At 43.1% G+C, this 24,995-nt stretch overlaps 2 protein-coding genes across 4 annotated transcripts; both read right to left on the bottom strand.

Annotated features, from left to right (window-relative positions):
- Window positions 1-402: 402 nt before the first annotated feature.
- rusc1 (RUN and SH3 domain containing 1) lies at window positions 403-17,994 on the bottom strand. Its single transcript, XM_030749464.1, has 16 exons — window positions 17,911-17,994; window positions 14,174-15,603; window positions 13,624-13,876; window positions 12,277-13,230; window positions 9,216-10,115; window positions 7,933-8,067; window positions 7,747-7,823; window positions 7,533-7,550; window positions 7,098-7,272; window positions 6,652-6,757; window positions 5,097-5,143; window positions 4,328-4,848; window positions 3,990-4,234; window positions 3,669-3,836; window positions 2,634-2,799; window positions 403-1,452 (listed from the first exon to the last, which is right to left on the bottom strand). The coding sequence occupies exons 2-15, from the start codon at window positions 15,482-15,484 to the stop codon at window positions 2,634-2,636; spliced, it is 5,076 nt and encodes a 1,691-aa protein (XP_030605324.1). The 5' UTR covers window positions 15,485-15,603; window positions 17,911-17,994; the 3' UTR covers window positions 403-1,452.
- Window positions 17,995-19,533: 1,539 nt separating this feature from the next.
- On the bottom strand, window positions 19,534-24,711 carry fdps (farnesyl diphosphate synthase (farnesyl pyrophosphate synthetase, dimethylallyltranstransferase, geranyltranstransferase)). 3 transcript variants are annotated; one of them, XM_030749880.1, is made up of 10 exons: window positions 24,548-24,711; window positions 23,955-24,107; window positions 23,735-23,875; window positions 23,020-23,100; window positions 22,771-22,893; window positions 22,020-22,108; window positions 21,835-21,907; window positions 21,678-21,755; window positions 21,407-21,541; window positions 19,534-20,167 (listed from the first exon to the last, which is right to left on the bottom strand). In XM_030749880.1, the coding sequence occupies exons 1-10, from the start codon at window positions 24,548-24,550 to the stop codon at window positions 19,967-19,969; spliced, it is 1,077 nt and encodes a 358-aa protein (XP_030605740.1). In that variant the 5' UTR covers window positions 24,551-24,711; the 3' UTR covers window positions 19,534-19,966. The 3 variants fall into 3 exon arrangements, with proteins under 3 accessions (XP_030605740.1, XP_030605739.1, XP_030605741.1); XM_030749879.1 differs by lacking the exon at window positions 24,548-24,711 and having other exon boundaries at window positions 23,955-24,398; XM_030749881.1 differs by lacking the exons at window positions 23,955-24,107; window positions 24,548-24,711 and having other exon boundaries at window positions 23,020-23,075; window positions 23,735-23,851.
- Between the last annotated feature and the right edge of the window lie 284 nt (window positions 24,712-24,995).

Raw genomic sequence — 24,995 nt, 5'->3', positions numbered from 1 at the left:
AGCACCCCCACCCCCAACTGCTTAACATAACTCTTGCTTGAAGGAGACCTATTATGCTCATTTAAAGCTCCAAGTTTTTATTCTTAAGAGTAGTTATGCATGACTCGCAGTTTAAAATAATCCTTTCTGATCTTATACTGGGCCTTGATCAGAGGGGCCGTTGGGCTCACAGCCAGAGCTTCTTACCTGAGATGTCCCCTCTATGACAACATGAAGATCCAAGAGTCTGAAACCTTCAGCTTTTTGCTCATGGATTACCTGCACATTAGCTAATCTTATTTGAAACTTTGGCATGTTTACTATGAGCGTCCACCACTGTGACGCATATACAGGACAGAAAATATGGAAAAGTATAACAGAGCCTCTTCAATATATACTATAGTGCAAAAAAAGACTCAAACAGGTGATCAGGTTTGGTTTATACATATTTTATTTGGTGTATTTACAAACAAGCACATGCAGGAGCTGAACAGTGACTGACACTAAAGGGGCACTCAACTATACGCAACAGTAGGACAAAGGGATGTCTACAGGCTACATGACACCAGAGAGAAAGAAGAGGAGGAGAGGGAGGAACAGAACTAACTGACACACACACACACACACACACACACGTGAAAGTGCAGGATGTGCTGACACATAGAAGTGCTTACACTCATCTCTGCTTTCACTTCCACACACGCCACCATGCGCGCATTCTGGCACACAAAGAACCCGGGTAGATAGTGAGCTATTCCTTTCAGAAGCCTCGAGATCAATAAATAATACATCCCATAAATAAATAGCTTTCAAACAAATGCATTTATAATCTCACATCGGAAAGAAACAAACTAAACAATTTAATGCGTCTACTGATATTTTATCTGTTTATGGACTTTGTTTCTTTTAAACACCCAGATATTCGCGTGCTGGCATTTTTTTTTCTGATCATGAGTTATGACTGTGGTTTAAGTTAATGCCACTGGACTGTTGCCAGTAATCTCATGCTACACTGAAATTCTGAAAAACGGATCTTTCCCTGATTAATCAATGGCAATAAAACCTGATGATTAAATAAAGGTCCATTAGCGTTTGCCTTTCCTAGCCACGCTCTTTAATTTTTCTTTTCTTAATTTAAGCATTTAACATTTTATGCTTTAGAATTTCCATTTGCATGATAACATCAAATTAAAACTGACTTTGGAACCAACTGAACACACTTCTAGTTGCACATTTAAATATATGCATAGTCATCAATACAGATAACTAATAAATATATGACACAAAACAACAAATTTTTTTCATTTAAGCAACAACAAAACAAACAAATCACTTCCACCGCTACCACTACCATTAATATCAATGATTATGATCGGCAAACATGGCAGGAAGGGGTTAAGATAAATACAAAAGCTGAGGTACGAGGTGAAGACCAGCCACCAAACCTACAGACTTTACTTGAAGCAGTTATGAGTTAACATTACATCTGGAATTTTCTCACTGCATTAATTTTAAAATCAGATAATGCTGAACGAGAGCAGGGCAAAGTTTTGGCTCTGTGAGATTTTGGCTACAGATTGCTGCCGTCTATAACTGTGTGGGATATCTAAGATATTTTCATTCAAAGCATTCATGGTACAGTGCATACAGAGTTTGAAAGGTATGAGCTAAAGCTAATCATGTTATGACAATGGCAATACATAAAGCACACAATAGGGAAGATACTGGATTGCATACTTAAAATAAACACATATTCATTTGTTTTTGCAGGTATGACAACTGCTTATTGTTGTTGCAAATGTAAAGATGAACAATCACTCCATCAATACGGCCACAGTCTTGAGCTGCTGCTTTCACTTGTTTGTCTACCTTTCTATCTATCTTGGCAATATCAATCTCATTATATATACCTATATATATTTTTTTTATATGTATATTTATACAGTCAAATACAGTAGCAGAAACATGTCAAACACACATAAACCAGGCGAGAAAGATCAGAGGTCAATAAGGGTGAAAGGTCAATAGAACAGGTCTACACAGCTACAGTTCACTACATTACTACGCAGTATGCAACAGGAGCTACGGCCCACTACTCTTAACATGCTTTCCCCACTCGACGATGTGCCAAGACTCTCTGCAGCCAGGGCTGTCGACCGTCGCCTCCTCACGACAGATAGCCGCTGATCTGAAAGCACTCGAGTGTGACAGACTGCAAAGAATTTTGCGATCGCTTTCAGATCAGCAGCCGGCAAGGATGGCGGACATTGAGAAAAAGTCATTTAAAGGGATACTTCACTCGGAGATCAAAGGTCTTCTGGTTTGAAATGATCTAAGTTTGAGTCGAGTCATTATTTCACACCATCTGCTCAATTCCTGCTGCTAAAATCTATTAGCTGAATGCTACCAAACTGAACTGATTGTGATGGGAAACGCTCCAATATGTTCATAACAGGAGGGGGGCTGCAGATTGCCTCTGATGCACATAAAGCACAACAGATGGTGCGCACGCTTAACTCAAATTGTAACCGAGCCTGTGTGAAATATCCCTTTCAGAGTAGTGCAGCCTCACCATAACCTCTCAATACTCACCTAAAATATATATACTTTATTTATTTATTTATTTTAGTATTGATTAAGTGCAGCAGTTATGGTCACATGATGAGAGAGGTGTAGCCAATAGGTACCAGCCCCTCTTTGTCTCCCTGACGACAGCGAATCCAATCTTGATCTACGCCTCCCAACACCACGAGCTCCTCCCCTTTGCGGAAGCTGAGCTCGGAACCGGATCCAGCGTGGTCACACAACGTTCGCACTGACCTGAGACAGAGGAAACTCTCAGCTGCAGTGATTGACAGTTACAGCAGCCACAAACAGTAACGTCAGCATGTGATGTCAGGCTGGATGAGTCACAATCAGGATCACTCACAGTCAGGCTGGTGAGTCACCATTTATAAGAGTTCACAATGATAACAGCAGATATTCTGGTGTCTCTTACCGCCCCTGCTGGCCTTTATCAGGGGGAAAAAATCTGAATTTCCAAAAGGAAAATACAAAAATAACCATGTCACCCACTGTGACCACTGTAGTTTTTTTGAATCCAGATAAGTGAAATCTGAATGATAAATTGAGGACTCTGCACACTCAGAAGGCAGGCAACCTTATCATCTAATTTACTCTGGGTGGAAATGTGAAATTTGACTTAAAACCAGCAATTGAGCTCATAAAGTCATGAGGAAATTTTACTGAGGTCACAGAAGAAGGGAGATGTAGGATTGTTTTCTCACAGATTTCTATACAATGGGACTTCTCAGATGAGTAGAAGGATGCAGGCTTGAGGCACTGGGCTGGCCTCGCTTTTCATGCCTTGAAGCTGGGTCCATCTTTCATATACAGACTAGGATCCCACTTATTGTGTAAAGTTTTGACTCAAAATTACAGTGCTGTCATCTGGTTTTGTCAGTTTTGGGCTTTGAGATGTTAGCATTCACTTAATGAAGACAGCATAAGTTATTTAAAGCTTGTAAAATGTGACAAAACACACCATTCCTCCAAATTTAATTAAAACCTCATAAACTTATTTAAAACTTGGAAGCAGAATCAGCGGTTGCAAAGTTAACTGTGATAAAACAATAGCCCTGTGTCACTGCTCCTCATCCACTGTTGCCATTACTTCCTGTCTGCTGTACCTGAGTGGTCTGGGTTTGTCCTTCATCTCCAGCGTGTCGACATCTTTCTCTGACTCTGATCCGGTCTCTCCCGGGGGCTCAGGGGCCCTTCTTAGTATTGGCGTGGAGCTGCTGCTCACTATTCGGGTCAGTGCAGTGACACCAGGAGCAAACCACTGAGAGGGACGTCTGAGGAGGGATACAGAAGATTTACAGATACAGATTTAATCTGTTTTCAGAAGCTGTGTGTTCAATAGCTAACACACTAATGATATGTTACTCGGTAAAAACAGTGGCTGCTGTACAGACCATATAAAAAGTATTACACATTTAAAGGCGGACCTGGTTGGTAGTGTGTGATCTGTCGGGCTGCTGGGAGTTTTAGAGGCTCCAAAGAGCCGGCCCAGACCCCAGGGAACCTGAGTGCCACCGCTGACTGGACTGTAATCACTTCCTGCCTGAGCCTGGAGATCTGGCAGATCAGTTTTCACTTCATCCTTCTTCACTGCAGACAGGCTCAACTCAGCCAGGTTCTGACTCAGTCGGCCTCCCCAGCGCACCACTGCACCCCATCCCTGTTGGATCACCTATAAATAAATAAATAAATAAATAAATATTTCTGCATAAACACACAATCATAATTGAATACAAGCACAGAGCAGCTGAACAGTTGTGGCTACCTGTCCTGCCTGCTGAGCGAGGCTGTCTTCCTCAACATCAGGAGGAGGCAAATCTTCAATTTCTTTTTCCTGCACCCACAACAGCTGAGGACTTGTCTCTCCCAGAGTGACTGAAGCCTTTATGGGTCCAGCATGGGTATCTGTTGATGCTCCTGATCCTCCGTTTTCAGAATTAGCCAGGGGTGATGATTTAGCATCTTTAGCTGCCTGATGATCTGGGTTTCCAAAGTGTACTTCTGAGAGGCTTTCAGTGTACCTGCTGCCTGGAATCTTGGATTGGGACCCCTTTATTGCTGTCTCCTTTATTGACAACTGGAACCCAGAATCCAGAAAGGGAGGGCTGGGGATCTCTGGCCTGTGACTCTCTGGCTCTAAATGGTGGTGCTGGAAGAGCAGGTCGAGGTTGAAGGTCAGCAGGCTGAGAGGCTGCAACACAAGGAGCAGCTCCTCAAACAGAGGCTGGCAGGCAGTCAGCGACAGACGCATAAAAGAGGTGGGGTGGTAATATGTCTCCAGCACATCTGAGAAAAGAGAAAGAGGTCACTGTTACAATACTTACATTCATGCCCTTCATTCACACCTCACCTTTGTAGGACATTCTGATTTGACTGTTTCTTATTTTGGCTGATAAAATTTTATCCCTACCAGGGATGATTTTTTTTTTTTTTTTTTTTTAGCAGAAGCAGGGACATGTAGACCTGATCCCCGCATCTCACCTGGCGAAGGGTGTGACTTGCCAGATGTGATGCTAGAAGAGAAGGAAACTTACCACTGCAAGACTGAAGGTGAGACAGCCAGAAGTCAAGAAGCTTGGTACTACGAGACAAAAACAGAAAGAAGATCAGTAACGAGGATACAAAGCCGATATTTGCACAGAAATTAATATGCAGTTTGGGCCAGATTTACAAAGGAGGGCAAATTAGCAACCGCAAAAATGTGCCCATGGGAGTGGAAAGTTCTGTGGGTGTTCTACTAACAATGTGCTAATTTATAAACAAGGACACAGTCAGTTCACTTCAATAAGGACCAGCATTCTACCAAGAGCAGCATGAATTAGCTGGTCATAACCAAGCGGACTCAGACAGACAATTCACACAAATGTCAACCAGCTGCAGGAAAATCAATTTGGTTTTGATACAAGGCTGAACTCATCTGTTAGAAATTACTGGGGAGTGTGTGCAGTCCTCAGGTGGAGCACAGATGAGAGCTGTGTTATTATAAACTATTCCACTACATAAATCTGTGTAACAGCTGACCTGTACCACGCGTAGAAGAACACAAATCACGATTTATTGTCCATGTGTTAATGAAGATACTGTTACTGTGCCACGTGTGTAACTGCACGCATCCTCATTTTTTCTCCCCCCTGCAGGCTGTGTGAAGCTGTAAGCACTTATTAAAGTTACTATCACATATTATAAGATTAAGATGTTTTTAACAAAAGTCCCGTTAATACCATTTTCATTTCAGTTCCACATTTCAATAATGGTATGTAATAGCTTTGACAGACAGATGTAAAAAAAAAAAAAACAAGAGAGAAAGCTAAAAGAAACATGAATATTGCTCTATATGTGCGTACTGTTGAGAAAAAGACACACATATGCTTTCATTGTGCACCTGATCTCTGTGTAGAAATGAGACTAAAAGCCTAAAACACTGCAAATCTATCAGCTCACTGTAAAATATAACTCGGCTGCCTATTTAACTTCAGTTCAGTTCAGTCCAGCTCTGTTTCATCAAAATACCAGGATTACTACGGACCACAAATATGTGGAGCTCGGCTCTAAACACACAGGGTTAAGACTGAATGAAGAATTACAGGATGCAGCCAAAATGTTTACACCACACTCGTTTGCGCCATCCACCCATGTTAATTACGCACTCTCTCTGATAGCCTCTCCCCGTCTCATTCCAAATAAAGGAAAACTCCACTGCAACTATCACAACCACATCAGGCGCAAAGTAAGACATGCTCTTTTCTTCATTAAATTTAGTGCGATTTGCGGTAAAACGAATGACACAAACTTTAATAAATCACATTTGTGAGACTGATTTGAATATTCTCCCAAAATCTTGCACGCTTGAAAAGGAGTTTTTTCACAAATACATCTACAATAAGTTCCTGCTGCAGAAATACTAAACATCTGCACCTTTTCACCTTTATTAAATCCCAACCAAATATTTTTTCTTAATGCCAAAAGAGGGTTTTGTGCTGGCGCACACCATTAGTAAATCTGGCCCTGTGAGTGCAACAATGAAATGAATAATGTGCTCCTAAATGAGTTGTCAGTGGAGATCAGGAATTTTTATTAGCTACTGCTTACTTCAGTAGGCCGAGGAGGAATGCGTTGAACCTGTGCTTGCTCTGTCTGAGGTGGGGCAGCTCGCCAACTCGCACTTGCAGGTTGAACAAGGCATGAGTTTTAGGACCTTGGGAGATTGGGTTGGAGGAACATAGAGAGAGATAGAGAAAGGGATCAATGAAGCAGTTTACAGAAGTGAGTGAAAAATTGCTGTGAAGCTTGGCACTCACATACCAATCAATACCTGTGTCCCGTTATTCACTTTATTCAGCATTTTAGACAATAAAATCAACAAGTATTGAGTGATGTGGGAGAAAATTGGAGACAGACGAATCGCAGGGTTTATCACTATCAACCAGGCAAAAAAAAAAAACAAAAAGCAAAACAACCAAAAAAAAAAAAAACACAAGAAGAACAGGGTAATATCTGATTCTTAATATTCCAGGCTATAATGCATGATATGCTACCTGCCCTGGTTGAGGCCTGGACTAGACTCCAGGCAGAATTTGGCCTCCTGCCTGCAATCAGGTCACTCTGGTAAGGTTTCAAGCCATCAGTCAGCAAGCTGTGAAGGGCAGGGCAGAGGCACTGCAGCACCAGGCGGCCCAGTGATGGATTTATAGCGCTGTCTCCTGATAAGGCCTGAGGAGAGGAGAAGAAAGGAGAGGAGCACGGGTTGGGAAAACGGTCGGGTGAGGAGGAAGATTTGTCGTGATTGGGAGAGATGGGGGAGAAGATGTGAAAGGATGACTCAGAGAGAGAGGGAGGGGAGGAAAAGGGGAAAGTATGTGGTGATGGTCAGCATGATGTGATGAGGGATGATTTGGGAGGTGAGTGAGCAATAAGTTGATAAAGAAATTTGTCTGACTAAGAGACTGGGTTATCTAAAGATATTCTAGTACCCTGTTAACTGAGAGGGACTGAGGAAAGAGAAACAAGAGTCAAAACAAGAAGGAAGGGGGAAACATTTTTGAAGGTAAACAATAAATTGAATATACATGACATTTAGCCAAAAACACATTGTTTATAAAGGATGACAAACAAATCAAGAAGCACACAAACACAGGAACATAATCAATCATTCTAGCTAGTGTCTTCAGTCCAGCAGGTACTGACCTTCTGAACTACAGTCCTTGAAGAACTGAACTGGGCCAATATGGCTTCCACTGCCACACTGACTGCACCGACCAGAGCTGAGGAGAAGAACCAGGGGCCAGAATTAAAGAGTAAAACTTACAGCTGGATAGAAGAGCGTGCACGAGCAAACACATGCACATCCTGTACATGTATATCCAATCCCACCTTTCTTTTCCTGGAGGCACAGAGAGGACAGGCCAAGACCTCTCATTGGATGCTTAACATCTTCACCCATCCAGGGTGTCTCTGTCTTCTGCACAGAGCCAGCGAATGAGACACTGCGAACAGCTGACAGCGACACTTAGAAAGAAAGAAAGAAAGAAAGAAAGAAAGAAAGGAAAAGAGAGGAAGAAAGAAAAGCAATTACTTTGTTTGCAAGTGTTTAAAAGATTTACAAATTCACAGATTAAAAAATGAATCACCACCAAAAGAAATAAAATAACTAAAATATTAGCATTATTAGCAGGAGCAGTTAAGCAATGAAGGAGCCAGATAGAAGCAGATGGAAGCAATTGTTACTGCTGACAATGAACAGTGAGTGAGCACATCCTGTAAGATTACTGTGATGAGGTTTTCACAACTGGATCTGTGAGGACAACTTTTTGTCTGCTTCAGGGTTAAACAGGATCCCATGCATTAACCTCAAACCACACAAATACACTTATACAAATACTCACATACTTAATATAGGCATACACGAAGAAACTGCAGAGCTAGGAACAAAGAAGTGTAGGAACTACCACAAGAATCAGGTCAGAAGAAAGTACATACATGTGCAAAGGGCAGGTGTAAAGTACATTTTGGTGTTTATATAAATGTATTTATATAAACTAGATAGATAAATGCAAATGTGTACAATGAACAGGATGCTGTGGATCTTAACTGAACACAGAACAATAAAAATGATAACTTTTTAATTTTTTTAATTCTTTATTTTTGCATCACATCATCAAGCAGCTACTTGAGGTTCACTCTGCATGAAATGCACGTCTATGCTGGCGCACCATGCAAAAACGCAAAAGAAGACACAAACAACATCGAGACAAAGAGACAGACAGGTAGAGAAAGACAGAAAGAGTGATGAGAGTGACTCTAGACACCCTGTGACAGAAACAGCTGTTACCCTTCTGAAGGCCCTTTGCAGATTTGAAAGGACAGAGTAGATAAGATGTATCAGATGGCCCGCGGGGAGCAGCTTTCTGATATATGAAACAGCTAGAGTTACCTAGTTCTTTCAAATCTGTAAACCCCCAGGGCTGCAGGTGACACAAGCGTGTAGGCCACCATATCCAGACGAGAGAACAGAGACAGAAATAGAGACAGACAGACATGCACGCAAGCAAGATGTCAAACAAGGCGAGAAAGTGTAAGATGTATGGACACATAGAGAGAGAGAGAGAGAGAGAAAGAGAGTGAGAGTGAGAGAGAGAGAGAGAGAGAAATCTTACTCGCCACGCGTGACTGCAGAGGAGCCTGGTAGAGTTTTGGGGGTAGGGGGGGCGCCCTGGGCGGTATAGGAGGGTAGAGGTTTGGATAGTAGAGGGGAGCAGCGAGGGCAGGCAAGGTGTGAGAGCGGGGGAAAAGCGGAGAGCTGAGGGAGGAGCTTCCTGCACCTGGAGGGGGTGCTCCAGAGCGGTGGGGAGGGGAGAGGGCTCCGATAGGGGAGAGGCGAGGGGGAGCACCCCTGTGAAGCGGGCAGTTCTTAGGGTGGTACAGGTAACAGGTGGGGAGAGGAGGAAGCTCTTTGGATGCCCTAGCCTTGATGCTGTCCTGGTCTGACTGTGAGTGTGAGCGCTTTTCTGAATACAGCGAATCCATAGCACTCCTGCTGTTTGAATACATCAACATAACATCAATATTCTTATATGGTGTGGTGCAACCTGGCGCTTCATTTGTGCTACTAACAGGTGCTTCAGAGGCAGTGTGAGCATCATTCTGCCTCTCTGAATCACTTCCGTAAAGGGAGTCAAAATTACAGATTGAGTCAGTTGCAAAGTCCGTTTCACTGGTTTTGGGATCGCTGTTATATTGGTATGCTGAACGTGTGCTTTGCTTAAACTTATCCCCATAGTCACGTGGAGACTCTACACCAAAATCAACCAGGGATTCATCGTTAAACCCAGAGCTTATAACAGAGCTGGATTCATCTCTGTGGCTATAAGCTGAGCTGGCAGCAGGGGTCCACCGTGTGGTGCAGTGTGTGTCTGTGGGCTCTTGGCCTACATGACTGCGGGGCCTGGGATCTGCAAGGGGGTGGGAGTAACAGTAGCCTGGGCGAAAGGAAGGGACAGCAGTGTGGAGGAAGTAGGGTTGGGAGGACTGGGCGAGGGAGAGCGGGGGTGAGGAAACTGCTTAGTTCAAAGGGAGACAAAGGCCAAAAAGTGCAGGAGTTAGGATGGAGAGGGCAGACGCATAAGCGTAAGTGATATGAGGGAGTGATGCCAAAGTGGAGACACCCAAATGGAAACAAACCGATTGGGATGGAAAAGTGAGAAAAACAAGGAAGATAAAAGAAAAGGTGGCAAAGAAATGGGAAGGAGAGAGAGATGCAGAACATGTTAGTGTCTGTTGAGAGAAAAAGATGTACATGTGTATTCTAGCAGAAATCGTCATCTTCAAAACACGGAGCAGTATTCAAACCAGTCAAACAGCCGATTGATAGTTATACACCGACAGTGCATGGAAGTCAATGGAGCTGATTTATGAAGAGCAATAAACACAGTCTTTCGCTTAGGAGGGGGCTGACACAACAGGAAATGATACAGAGGCTGTAAAAGAATAATTACCGAGCAGTCTCACAGCTGCACAGTAGAAGGACTCGGGGCTGTCATTCACTCGCTTAATTCATCATAATTAAAATGCCAATCCTGAAGAGTCACCGTATTCCAACATATGTGAAGCATTCAGGTTTTCTTTATGGCAACAGATTTCTGTTTCACACCTGAGAGTTATGAGTGTTAACCACAATCAGTGCCTGATGTTGTTAAACGTTTTGTACTTTACTGCAGTGCGTGCTACCACCACCTCTGGATCACCTTCTCTCTCTCTCTCTATTCTCTGCTTTTAGTTTCTCTCTCTCTCTCTAGCTTTTTCCCCACCACCCCTCCCTTCTCCTCCAGTAAGGCAAACACTGTACTGCTGAGTCAGTTAACAGATAACTGATTTCTGTTCCTTTCTGCTTAATCACCGGGTCTGCCTTTGTGGAATTTCACAGTGGCACCATGACTGTCACTACACTGCATTACCTTTAACTACAAAAGGAGCTAGAAAGGAAGCATACCTTGGTTAGCTGTGTCTGAAGTGCAACACATACATGATACTTCCTATTTTTCTGACACTGGCTCAGTGTAATTGGTCCATATACTAGGAGCCACCCCCTTGAGCTCTTAAAGGTGTACACACCTATTACTGCTTTGCGCCCCATACTTACTTTGCTGCAGTAGTTTTGAGGAAAGATCTGAATTTTTTTACAGGGTAATCCACTTGAATTATATGTAAACCTATAAAACTTTTATCAGAGAAATAGTTTCAATAACAAGATCAGTGATTTGGTATTAAATACGCTGCTGTATGTGGACACCAATGATCTAAACCTTAGGTTTAATGTAGCCTAATGCAGGACCATATGAGATAAGTAACTTGATCTGAGCTATCTGTGCTGCTCCAGGGAGCAGAGGGTGGGGTGATGGGGAGGAAACAGGATAGACAGCAATTAAAAAGCACATAAATATCCCAAAGATAGAATTTAAAACTGTTTAAATATTTTAGGATGCATACACAGAAAGAAAAGACAAAAAACGGGAAAGAGGAAAAGTAGGATTTAAAGGGAGAAAGGTAGTGAGCTCTGTTATTCCTCTCCCTTCAATCCAAAGAGTGGATGAATAATTGAATAAGGCTATGATGACATCACATGTTGATAACCCATACAGGAAATACTGGCTGGAAAGTTTCCAACCTCCCCTTTCTCCTCATATTACCTTCACTAGCCTCACTATATTCCTCCATCTCTCACTGTTGTTCACATTTTTTTACTCCACTATCTAAAATCACCCTGTTTATCCCCTGCCATCATATCATGCATCATCCTTTTCGGTGACTCATGTTCCCGCTCCATCTCTCTTCTGTGATTCCATTTATTATTTTCCACAAAAGAGTGTATTTTTTCCTTTTCCCTTGGCTTTCTTTTTCTTTGTATTTTAATGTCAAAGGATATTATTTGTGCATCACTGAAGAACTGAGCAAGCCGACTGTTAGTCTGTCTTTTCCCCATCTGTTCCTCTCCATCATCTGCCCATCCCAGATCTGTTCTGTCATCCAATTTGCACTGACTTATTTTTCGTGTGTTTACTTTCTTCTATGCACACACACACACACACACACACACACACACACACACACACACACACACACACACACACACACACACACACACACACACAGGCAGGAATGTACAACTGAATGTATAACTGAATTTAATTTCCAATTTACGATAATTAAAATCATACTCACCTGTATTTCTTGATTCAAAAGTCCATCCTCCATCAGCTTGCCCTCTCACCTCCACCTCCTTTTGTTCATCCTTCCCCTCCTTTTCTTCCTTCTTAATTTCTTCCCCCTCCCACTCTCTGTCCAAGGTCCACAGGCTGCTATCACTGATCGAGCAGCCAATCTTCTGTGATGGGCACAGTTCTAACTGTTCCCCCTCCTTATCAGCTCTCTGGAGCATTTCCTGCAGAGCAGCCATTGAGGTGAGGGCTGGCGGTGGCTGCATGAAGAGGGCCTGAGCTTGAGAAGTGTACTCCCACTGGCTGCCATCACTTCCTTCCTTCTGCTTCCTCCACTTTAAGTTGTAGAGTATATCTGGATCTGGAGTGATTACTGTGGGGTCAGGATCAGGCTCAGTGATCACTTTAGTCGGAGGAGAGGCGCTTTTGTTGCGGAAACGCAGCTCTTTAAAGGTTGTGACCTTTGGAGCTGACCTTGGAGATGTACCTGATGAACTGGGCTTCTTTGGGGTTTCTATGAGAGATTTTCTTTTTTCTAGGGGCGGCTGCTGTGGTGGGGCTTCACATTCAGGTGTGAATGCTATCAGCCAATCAAACCGCTCAGGTTGTTCAGAGTTGGCAGGCAGAGTGCTGACTTTGACGGATGGCAAAGAAGGAGGAATGGGTGGCAGGGGGCGAGGAGGTGGAGGAGGTGGCGGTGTCTCTGGTGACTCAGCAGAAAAACGGGAAGCCTCAAAGCTCATATTCTTTGCTTTAGCTTCATGCGTATTGCTTAAACTGGTGCTGTAGTACTGGTCAAATGCCAAACCAGTGTTCTTCTTCCTTCTTCTTGCCATTTCAGTAAATGAAGTGGTTCTCTGTGTGTCCCTACTCTCCTCTTTCTTTTTGCCTTCTTCAGCCATATCTGCTTTACGATCTCCATCCAACTTTTCTGTGTCGATCCATCTATCTCTGGCCACCAACTCTGTGTCAGGTTCACGCTCCTCTTTCCTGTACTGCAGACTGAACTCTTGTGACTCCAGAGATTTAGATTTAATGAAATTATCTCCATCTCCCTCGTCTTCTAACCCCCCGATACAGACGCCAAGCTCAGGGCTCAGTTTGAGGAGCTCAGCTTGGGTCAATCCAGCAAGCATGAGCAGTTTCCGAATCTCTACATCCAGTGCATGGAAGGAGGGCGGAGGAGGCAGTGCAGGTGGAGGTGGTATGGCAGGAGGAGAAGAAGAAGAGACTGAGATAACAGGTGGAGGAGGCAGAGGTGGGGGGCGCGTGGTAGGTGGCGGGAGGGACAGGGGGGTCTTTTCCTGTTCGGCTTGAAGAGCAGCGAGGCGCTGCGCTTCCTTCCTGGCGAGGTGTCGCTTTCGAGGGGGAGGGATAGGAGGGGTTGGGGTGGGGATAGAGGGAGGTGGAGAAGGAGTGGTATAGAGAGTGAGGTAAGGAACTGGCTTCGAAGCAGGGAGAGGAGGGATGGATGGTGGAGATGAAGGTAGTGATTTCTCACACCTAAAAGTGGTGAATGTGGGGGATGAGGAGTTAGGTGAGAAGGTAGACAAAGTAGGAGAGGTGGAAACAGCCATGGAAGTGGTCTCTCTGCTGATATTTATGTAGGTGTGGAGGTCCGAGCTCACGCTGGCATGTCGTGCTGGAGGTTTTGGGGGTCTAGGTGGTGGCACAACAGGGGAAGGTGTGAGGGAATCTGGAACAAGGGGATCATCACAGTCTGATGGAGCAGTTAAGTCAACCCCAGCATCCGAAAACTCCTGAGATTCTCCCATTGTTCCATCATGTGTTTTATACAGCTTCCAGGAGATATCAATGTTACCCATTTCATCCATGACATCCGAGAGGTCCTGCTCATCCAGATCTCCAAGATCAAGTCCTTTGTCATGGAGTCTGGCGATGTAGGACAGTTTTACTTCCCTATTCACCTTTTCCAAACGATCCAGGTGATCTAAGCGATCCCGCAAAACATCCCACTGCTGTTCCCCCTCCAGATCCCAATGAGCCACTTGGATCACCTGGCTGAACCGCTCCATTTTTCCAAACTCCCCGACTGATTCTAGAAAGTCAAGCAAGCCTAGTTTGGTGACATCAGAATCACCTTTGACTCCTAAGTAGTCAGGGGAAGGTGAGTCAAGTGCAGAAGGGTAACCCTCATCTGGGGAGCAAGGTGAACTTGGGGAATGAGATGTCAAAGAGAAGGGATTCTGGTTCAGCGGAAGGGATGGAGGTGAGCGAGCAGGAGGCTGGCTTTCAGGGCCTTGTGGGAGAGAGTGGTCTCTGGAGGACAGAGAGATGGACAGATTGTCTTGATCTTGGGAAGAGCAGATGGAGGCAGATTGATCAGCACAGTCAGACTCCAGATCAGAGCAGGAGCTGATGGAAGTGGAGGAAGAGGAGGTAGAAGAGGAGAGCGAGAACTCCAGGAGGGAGGGGGGGCAGTCGCAGCATGAAGGGACCAGGGTGTCATCGTCTTCATCATCGTCATCATCGTTATCTTCCTCTTCATCATCAATCTCAATATCGCCGCTGCTCTCTTCCTCGTCATCTTCCTCCACCTTTGCGTTTTTCTTATTGTCTAGTTCACTGTTCTCATCTGAATTCTTCTCTACATTTTCCAGATTGGCAGCAGGGCAGGCGGAGAGCTCCATCTGGGCCTGTGGCTGTGCCTGCTCCTTGGCCCCTGTCCCATCCTGCCTCTGGGGCATCGGGGCCGGAGGAGGCGGTAGCTGCAGTTGCTGTCTGAGGGAGATGGTGTTGTTGTTGTTATGGTTGTGGTTGAACATGCTGTTGTTGTCCTGAGGGGATCGGCCATCACAGCACAGACACGGGAGGCTCGGCTCATTGCAGTTGGGGTCAACAGGGAGAACCGAGGGAGGCGGAGGAGGTGGACCAGCTGCAGGTACAATCTTGGTTGCTGCGAATGCACGGGCACTCTTAGGTTTGGGTTTAGCTGATTTAGCGACGGCAGAACCCTGTTTTTGCGAGCTTAGCCTGGACTGGCTTACTGGCGCTCGAGACTGCACACCCACTTTGGTCCTGGAGGGAGCGGTAGTGCCTTTGGTGGCCCGCCGTGGGGACGACGTGGTGATTGTGTTCATGTTTTTATCCTCCCTCTGAAACCCAGGGCCATGAGGCTTTGGTCCAGCTAAGTTATTGGTCCGCCTGCTGACGTCAAAGCGCCGTGGTTTTGGAGGCTGAGAAGACTGCATCGTGGGAATGGGACTTTTTTGGATATGCTGATATTTCTGTTGCTATGGAAACAAGTATTGTAGAGCCTCCAAAGTATGACGCGCCGTGACAGTCACATCTCGGCGTGACTCCCGAGATCCTGTAACATCAAAGAAGACACACAGTGAATAACAAATATTCACCCATCCAACCCACCCACCCAAGCAGCCTCCGTTCATCAAAGGCCGCTTTCTTACTCTACACACGTTATCATGTTTAATCTTTGAAGTGAACCCATCATCAAGACTCTTCATTAAAACTCAACTGCTTTTGGGGGGTTTCTGTTCTCTAATTATCACAGCCTGGGAAGCCACACACTGTGACTCACAGTTAGAGTAGCACATTACCTATCATTGCCCCTTAAAATAAATACATCTGAAACTCTAAATATTTTCCTTTGGGAAAGGTATTTTTCTTTTGGTGGTTTAAACCAAGTATCTGTGTGTAGCAGACTGACTTAAAAACAAGACATCTGATTGTCATTCAATACATAAAGACCCAAAATACACGGAAAAGATTTGCTCTTTCCATCCCACAGCCCCTCAACAGACAGTAAATAATTTGACTGAAAGGGAATCAGCAGCAGTCATAATCAAATAATCATTTAACCCCATCATCATTGATAAGCCCTGACCCTATGATTTGGAGATAAATAAAAGGGCTTTTTTGAAGGAAAAAAAAATGTAAAGCATTTTTGATGTGTGTTTAGACTGGAGGCAGTGGTTTACACCTTTTCCTAACGAATGAAATATCCCGATTTCATCCCAGGAAGAGACACAAATCCCTTTGGGGTTGCATCAGGAAGAGCATCAGGTATAAATAAAAACGTGCTGAGCTACCTGCTGTGGTGGCCCCCTTGTGAATAAGGGAGAAGCCAAAAGTAGCTCTATTATTTAGACCGGCACAATTATGTTTAAAGGCCAAAAATGAGATATTCTGATATTTTTAGAGTTAAATTTAGGAAGGAAGGGTTAGAGATACTTTGACATCACAGGTTTACGTTGCAACATTGCCAAACTGGTGTACAGTTCTCAATTGTAAATTTGCTTGCGTTGGTCGTTATGATACATGAATTTCAAAATGAGATCTAAGGACGTCACCTGGGACTCATCTGTTTGAAAAATGTTGTCTTTTTAATATCTTTTGATGTTTTAAAAGACTAAAATGACTATTAACATGATCAGAAATATATTATTCAGATTTGGGCACCTGTCCAGAGTGAACCCTACGACAGCTGAGGTAGCCTCCACTGTCCCTGTGACCCAGAGTGGGAAAAGCAGTTCAGATAATGAATGGAGGTCCACATCAACAGAAAATGACACTGTTGTAACACTGAAGGTGTCTTCCCTACAAAATTTCTAATACTTCATTCTTGCATTCCTGCAGCTAAATAAATATTTATGGAGCTTCTCTCTTTGTATGAAGTGTCTCTGCAAGATACCTGCACACCTCGTTTCTGCTGTTGGTTTCACACAACATTCAACTATTCAAACATCCACCCACATAATATGAAACGATCCCCCTGTAATAATAATTGTCAGCTAATTTATAGCCAGATAACTGTCACTTATCATCTGCTATGCTCAGATTCACCGAGCGATGATATTCATGAGATTACTTTAGTCAAGCTGCCTCCATCTATGGCAGTCCATCCTTACAGGCTGAAAAGAGACATTGAGATCTAGATCAAAATAAAATTAAATAAATGAATAAAGAGAAAACACGCATAACTAGAGCGGTAGCTGTACATAATGCACATTTAAGTGGAGCATTAAATAATCATTCAGCAGCAGAGAACAACACCCAACACAGTCTGCTTTTTAAAAGCTCATCTACCGAAGGCTATTTCTCATATATTCCTCCACAGTGCCCTTCACATCACTGAAGAATATAAATCACTGGAGTGCCTGTTTACACTGCTGGGCCTCCGTCGGGATGGCCACTGGAGCGAACTAAGCCTTGAAATAAAACACACACACACAAAATAAAAAAACAACCCCCCCAGCATACTGTCATATGTAATGCAATCCGTCCCGTGCTCAGGGTTTAACCCTGTATTTATTGATCCCACAGAGCTGATGGAGACAGGGGTGGATGGGTGGAGGAGGGAGGAGGGTACCTCCAGCCCGCATAGCTCTGTTATACGGGCCCATACCCCCCTATTATAACTCAGATAAAACATATCATTTTCACACTACAATTAGAACAGACAAAACAATCATTTGCGTATTTACGCAAAGCTGTTTAATCCGAAAAATAGCACCGGTGAGAGCGGAATTTATTGTCTTTTATCCTACGCAGTCACGCAGAGGGAAGAGGAAGATCTTCTAACCCGATTGCCTCATGCAGGTTAATTTGAAAAACAGCTACATGCACAATAAAGGGAATAAAAATGCACCGGACTCACGTTCAAATTCACATAAAGATGGATGAAGGTCTCCATCTCGTCGGGCTCCCTCACATCCCCAGTCCGTGAGAATGTGAATCTCGAACAGCCTCAGCATCTGTCTTCTCGCGAGCATCCAGCAATCTCACCCCCCCCCCCCCCCCCCCCCCCCAATCAAACCACACCCCTCCTTGCCCCTGGCCTTAGCATCACATTCGTTAGTCCTTTTCAGCTTCGCATCCTTAAAATAATGAGTCTCGAGTGCCCCCCCCCCCCGCTGATTTATACATTTAGTGATTATTCTATCAGAAAATTAACTCACACACACACACACACACACACACACACACACACATATATATATATATATATATATATATATATATATATAGAGAGAGAGAGAGAGAGAGAGAGAGAGAGAGAGAGAGAGGGATAGATTTTTTTTTAGAATTTTGTATGAGTTAATTTTCTTGAATTTCTTGCCCTCTTAATGTATTTGAGACCATCAGTTGTGTTGTGAAGAGGTAGAGTTGGTATGCAGTGAATAGTCCCAATGTTCTAATCCATATTATGGAAAGAACTACACAACTAAATAAAGAAAAACGACCATCATTACTTTATGATGAAAAATTTCAAAACTACAGTTGCAAAGACCATCAAACTTTATTATGAAACTGGCTCTCATCAGGACCGCCCCAGGAAAGGAAGACCAAGAGTTTCCTCTGTTGCATAGGATAAGTTCATCAGAGTTCCCAGCCTCAGAAACCGCAAGTTAACAGCGCCCCAGATAAGAGCCCACCTAAACGCTTCACAGAGTTCAAGCAGCGTCCACATCTCAACATCCACTGTTCAGAGATGACTGCATGAATCTGGACTTTATGGCTGAATTGCTGCAAAGAAGCCACTTCTAAGGAAGAACAAGAGAAAGAGAATGGCTTGGGCCAAGGAACAAGGAATGAACATTAGACCAGTGGAAATCTGTCCTTTGGTCTGATGAGTCCAAATGTGAGATTTTTGGTTCTAAATGCCATGTTTTTGTAAAATGCAGAAAAGGTGAGCGGATGGTTCCTACATGTGTAGTTTCCACCGTGACGTATGGAGGAGTGTGATGGTATGGGGGTGCTTTGCTGGTGACACTGTTGGCGATTTATTTAAAATCCAAGGCACACTTAACCAGCACAGCTACCACAGCATTCTACAGCGACATGCCATCCCATCTGGTTTGTGCGTAATGGGACCATCATTTGTTTTTAAACAGGACAGTAACCCCAAACACACCTCCAGGCTATTTGACCAAGAAAGAGGGTGTTGGAGTGTTGCGTCAGATGACCTGGCCTCCACAATCACCTGATCTAAACCCAGCTGAGACGATTACCTCATGAAGTTGAATGAGAGAATACCAAGAGTGTGCAAAGTTGTAATCAAAGCAAACGGTGCCTATGTTGAAGAATCTAAAACACATACATATATATATATATATACACACACACACACACACATATATATATATATAGGTTAATTGCTGATTCTAAATTGGCGGTCAGTCTGTCATAAAGCCTTCCATAGAGAAGACTATTTAATATCTAAAAAGTTTGCTTTATCAATTACTTGTTTAGATCTGGAACCACACAAAATGATCAGACACACGTTTGTTTATATTTATTAAAAACAATTAAAATCCTGGCCAGTACAGACTTTAAACACTATAAAACATATCAAACAAATAGGCTGGTCAGTTTTAATCATCTGTCCTCTGCAGCTACATTCCTTTTGTTATGCAATCAAAAATAAATAAATCTATCATCCCGTCATGTGTTCCTCGGTTCCGGCAAACACTGAAGTTAAATCAAGCCCTCTGTGATTCACTCCAAAGTTATCCTATCAATCACATTCTGACAGAGAACACGGTCTATTATGCAACCAAAGTCCTGGCTGGGTTATGCTGTTAAAGTCTGAAACACACTCTTTAAATAAAAGAGAGGGGAACTTTATTCTGCAGCTTGATTACAGTCAAAAATGGAACCAGACTTGTGTATTTGACACTGTCAATATATTTTCTCACAAGCAGCAAGCCCTCTCACTTGTTTCTCTTGTAGATTTTCTTGGCAAAATTGAGGAAGACAGAGTGAGGAAGGTTTTGAGCATGACTAGCGATGAGTTTCTGTAGGCGCTGGTAGCTTTCCTCTTCATATTTTTGGTACAATGATGGCATGTGCAGGGTGTTGTACAGTGTTTTGACCTTTTCCACGCTGGCTTCATCGGGTTGCCCGTAACACCCCTGAGGAGGAGATGAAAATGAACTTGTTAACACATACAAATGACTAGTCATGAGTCCACAAAAGGTGGAAACAGAGCCAAGACAAATACCAAAGAATTAAAAAGGTACAATATGTAGACCAATAAGGGTGCATTACACTGCTCCACAAGGGGTCAGTCCTGTTTCTGTTAAAGACACTGGAGCTGCTCCATTACATAAACATATTTCTGTTTTAATACAGATTTAAATGGGGGGGGTCCAAACATAAAATTGCCAGAGACCATACAATGTTGATGACATTCAGCATCATCAAGCAAGGATATGCAATTTAACAGCAGGACACGTAACGTGGGCGGGTCCAGAGGTAAACTTTTAATGCACCTGAAACAACTACCAATGAAAGCAAAGCATACATGATTGACACCAGAGCTTGGAATATCTGCTAGTAACCAACTTTCAGCTACAAATAGAACCGTGATGATATGGACGGGGACAGTTTTGTTCAAGATTAGCAATTTTCTGTTTCAACCATGTGTCAGAACAAACAGTCAATTGATTACTTAATCAGAAACTAGTATTGATTTCTTTCAGCGTGTCAAACGCACGCAAGCCAGCACAGCAAGCTTTGAAGCACAGAGCTGCATAACTGTCAGCACTAAATCAAGCTGCAGGCTAGGTGGGCACGTTCAGCAGACTGTGTAGTTTGTTGTAGTTGGATGTAGCTCAATTTGTTGTCCTAGGAGCAGATAATAGTGAGTGAGATTATTTCTATGCTACTGCAGAGTCTGACGATGGTATACATAAACAGTGGTTGTGCTCTTGTCTGTAAGAAAAATTCTCTCATGCTGAGGGTAGACTGGATGCTATATTAACTCACCATCGCCTCTTTGGGTACAAAATAGTATCACAAGAGGGTAAGTGCTAGTGCTAGCTAGTGAGCTTGGTACTTTCAGTATATCTCTGCAACATAATGCATGGATGCTCTTAATTATGCATGTTTTGCTCACAATGTTAGTTAAAAAAAAATGCACCTTTAAAACATAAAAGTTAAGCATTATTCAAATAAAAATCCTACCCATTGCTATAATTATATTAAATGTTTTATTATGCATTATTTCTGCATGATGTTTTCGAACAACTGAAAATTTCTAGTTTGAGACCCAGAATAACTGCACAATATTTACAGCAACCTAATGTTGCCACATATGTATTCATTTTACTACATGTTAAAACAGAAACGTTTGTTTTATGAGGCCCAACCTGGAGCTCTGCTTTTTGCTCAGGAGTCATGATTTCCAGGGCTGTCACTACCAGCCAGCTGCATTTGTTATCCTGGATGTCTGTGCCAATCTTTCCTGTCACAGCAGGGTCACCATAACAGTCTAAGTAGTCATCCTGCAAAGGAACACATCAGATGGTTATTGAAATAGGTCAGCAGCATATTACGCAACATGTGCAGCTAATGAATAAAAAAAAAAAATGAATGAACAATATGATGCTATGGTGGTCAGTGATGAGCGAGAGTAGTTACCTGTATTTGAAAGAACTCCCCCATCTCAAGTAAGATGTGTTTGGCATTATTGTGTTCTTCTTCACTATTGACTCCTGCCTAAAAAAGAAAAGGTACAAAGAGTGTGACATAACTATTTTAACTCCCTTTGTGTAAAATATAATGTTAACACACTCACCATATACATTGCAGCTGCCACTGGGAGATAAAATGAGTAAAAGGCAGTCTTGTATTTTACAATAGCTTTATACCTGAAAGACAATAAATAAATAAATAAATAAAAAAAAAAAAATCTTTACTGTGATAACACCCCCCCCCCCCCCCCCCCCCCCCCCACCCCCCAACAGCCTCTCCCCTTTTTACCTTTCCATAGTGAATCTGCTGAGGTCAATGTCACTAGGTGGAGCTGTCATGAGGTCCAGAGCCTGACCGAGCTCTGTCTGGAAAGTGACCTGAAGAGGGAGGGGACACACACACACACACACACACACACACACACACACACACACACACACACACAAGTTCAATAAAAACCTGCCCATACATGTAAATTTTAGAGCTGAAAACACTGTTCAGAAAATTAATCTGCAAATATTTTAACAGCTGATGAACCATCTGAGATATTTTAATTAAACATAAGAAATTGTGTTGAAAATTTTCTGGTTTTTTTTATGACATTAAACTACATATGCTGGCTGACTAAATTTGTTGGCTGAATAAAACATGCATCAGCAAGATGGCAGTGTTGGCTCCAGGAAAAGGCTGTAAAAGACATTTTTTCCCCCTCCCCCTTACGACAACAACTCCAGCCATCCAATAAAGGGTCTTGGAGAGATAAGTGGTAAAGGAAACGGACGGATGGATGTTTTCCATTTTGAAGAGTAGTTTGTGGACAGTGGACAATGCTGAAGATCACTAAGTGTTGCACTGGATTTAACTATGTAATATTATATTGCTCAAGCCGGACAGTTGGGTAAAACCATGCATAACCACAGTCCCTCTTCAGCAGCCTCTCAGTGGTTTTTAAGAGCAGCAGAAAGTTACAACAGGAATCGTATGAATAAAGTGATTTATTGCCAAACGCATAAGCACACATTCAACCAAGAAGACTCACCTCATTGAACAGCTCTAGTAGGTGAACATAGTAGGGTTGATCCCTGCAGTGTCTGCGGAGTAGTCTGTAGATTGACCCCTCTAATAGAAAGGAGTCATTAATAGCATCCAGACCTATTCCATCCTTAAAAAAACAAAAAACAAAAAAAAAACAAGCAGGATTTATATGGGAAACCAGAGAGAACTGTGAAAATAAATAACCACACCACAAAGTCATACTAGTCTCTTTCTAGAATACATAAAGTCTCACCTTCTTGTACCAGCAGGGCTGTCCTCTCCGAGTCACAGATCCATCCATGATATCATCTGCCACGAGGAAAAATGCTTGAAGCTGCAAGTAACAGACACACAGTGGCAACACCTACATTTGATAACGTAACACTTGTGCAAAGTGTCCCCACTGCAGTCTCACAAGCAGTCAAGAGTCTGCTTGTGAGACAAAGTTATAGAGAGATGCTGGGCTGCATATCACAGCTACCTTTCGATCAAAATTTTGTAAAATCCAACCTAAATGTTGTGACGCTCGAGTCACAAACCAGAAATAAATTAACATGGTTTAAGATGACAAAAGAGGAGGATAGTGTGAAATTTACTGGTTAAAAAGAGTAACAGCCTACAGTTTCTGCTCAGTATTGTGCAAAAATTATTATTAACCTCAGTTTTAACTTTTGCTTCTGTCATCAATAAAATAAAAACACAAAACCAACAATGAATTTGTCTGTTTCTTCATAGTTTCTCGACTTCTGGTACCTTCTGGCATCTGAACACTTGGTCCCAAGCTCATTTGCTCCTTAAGTCTTTACAGGGGGATATAACTATGTAATATAACCTTTTAAAGCACTTAAATATCTCCCTTAAACAGCTAGACACTAGAAACTTAATATCTTGGTGCTCATTTTTTTAAATAGATTTTGGAACAGCATTAAAATCAGCTTCATCTGACTGTGACCATCACAAATCCTCACCAGTTCAATGCACCAGCCAACCAACAGAGCCCGCTGCACTTTGTCCTGGGTAAGTTGGGAGGGCGGGACAAGTTCCCTGAGAGAGCCAATCACAGACAGTCCTCGGTTCCTCTTTCCTCCAGGGGTGTTGTATACCAAAACCTTAAAGCAAACCATTTACACATGATCTTCAACATACTATTGCACTCGTCTGCAAAACTCAGCAAGAGACCAGTCATACCTCTCTCAGTCTTTTCAAGGCGTCAGCCAGCACGGGGTCTGTAAAGTCTCTCTCTGTGAGCTCCGTCACGAGCGCCTCAAACTGGTCTTCAAACAGCTGAGGGTCTGCCAGCAGCGCCTTTTTGGTGTGAGTCCCATTGCCAACTCTGTCTCCCTGCAAAGATGAGGCGCACAGCAGGTGAGAGGTGTTTCCTAACCTGAGGGGGGATACGGTCAGCCACACGGTCCGGATGACTTTATGGGCACTGAAGACCCAGCTCAGCAGGCGTCTCATTATCTTTCCCTCCAGAGTAACAAACAAGCTAGTGTCAAACGTTTTTACGGGTAGCTACTTAAGTAAAATCACATGGTTGCTCCAGGTGGCGAGCAGCCAGGTGATTGTGGCACCTCGAAGCTAGCTTAGAGCCATGCTCTAACTAGCAGAGTGGATTAACATAAAGAGAAGCTGTTATTAGCTACCCAGTTCCGCTGTCAGAAGAAGAAGCGTTTGCTGACTTTAGCTTCTATCGTTTTCCTTCATCCAGTCTGTCCACTAAGCTTGCTATAGCGTAACGAATGAAAATGTTTTTTGTTCATGCACATGCTTTTGCTTACCATAGTGACACCGTCCTCTTATCCCAAACTGAACGATGTAATACAGCACAAAAAGTCAGTCTTCACTTTCTCAGTCTGGCTGTCAAATTGGAGTCTGTGAACGTCTCCTCAAACCAGGATATCAGACTGTAGTTTGCTATCGCGCTGCTGCCTGTTTTATTACACAGCTTTCGAACTAAATGTCCCAACGTTCTTTGCGAGTGGTTCATGTGGGCGGGGTTTAAAAAAAAAAAAAAAGGCTCCATTTGACATTAACCGATTTAATTGGTTTGCTACATCGAACCAGGATGGGCTTTCACAATGGTGAGCCAATAGGATTTGACAAGAGGCGGAGCTTGAGTGGAGTGGCACGAGTGGCGAGAGAAAGAATAAAACAAGGGAAATTAAGAAATGTAAATACTGTATTGTTTCTGATATTTTGTCCTCCATAACAGATACGTATTTTACA

The sequence above is a fragment of the Archocentrus centrarchus genome, chromosome 16 (assembly GCF_007364275.1).
Source record: "Archocentrus centrarchus isolate MPI-CPG fArcCen1 chromosome 16, fArcCen1, whole genome shotgun sequence".
NCBI classification, from domain to species: domain Eukaryota; kingdom Metazoa; phylum Chordata; class Actinopteri; order Cichliformes; family Cichlidae; genus Archocentrus; species Archocentrus centrarchus.
The sequence above is the reverse complement of the archived record's forward strand: the minus strand, read 5'-3'. Positions and strand labels throughout refer to the sequence as shown.

Bases quoted from the DNA above. Each gene is read 5' to 3' on its own strand.
- rusc1 (XM_030749464.1), bottom strand. From the start codon at position 15,484: ATGCAGTCTTCTCAGCCTCCAAAACCACGGCGCTTTGACGTCAGCAGG. The intron at 7,824-7,932 runs GTGGGATTGGAT...TCTTCTCCTCAG, and splicing joins GTGCCTCCAGGAAAAGAAAG to CTCTGGTCGGTGCAGTCAGT. The intron at 4,235-4,327 runs GTAGCCACAACT...ATTTATTTATAG, and splicing joins TCGCTCAGCAGGCAGGACAG to GTGATCCAACAGGGATGGGG.
- fdps (XM_030749879.1), bottom strand. From the start codon at position 24,227: ATGAGACGCCTGCTGAGCTGGGTCTTCAGTGCCCATAAAGTCATCCGG. The intron at 22,109-22,770 runs GTGAGTCTTCTT...CTCCCTCTTCAG, and splicing joins TACTAGAGCTGTTCAATGAG to GTCACTTTCCAGACAGAGCT. The intron at 21,756-21,834 runs GTGAGTGTGTTA...TTTCTTTTTTAG, and splicing joins TGGCAGCTGCAATGTATATG to GCAGGAGTCAATAGTGAAGA.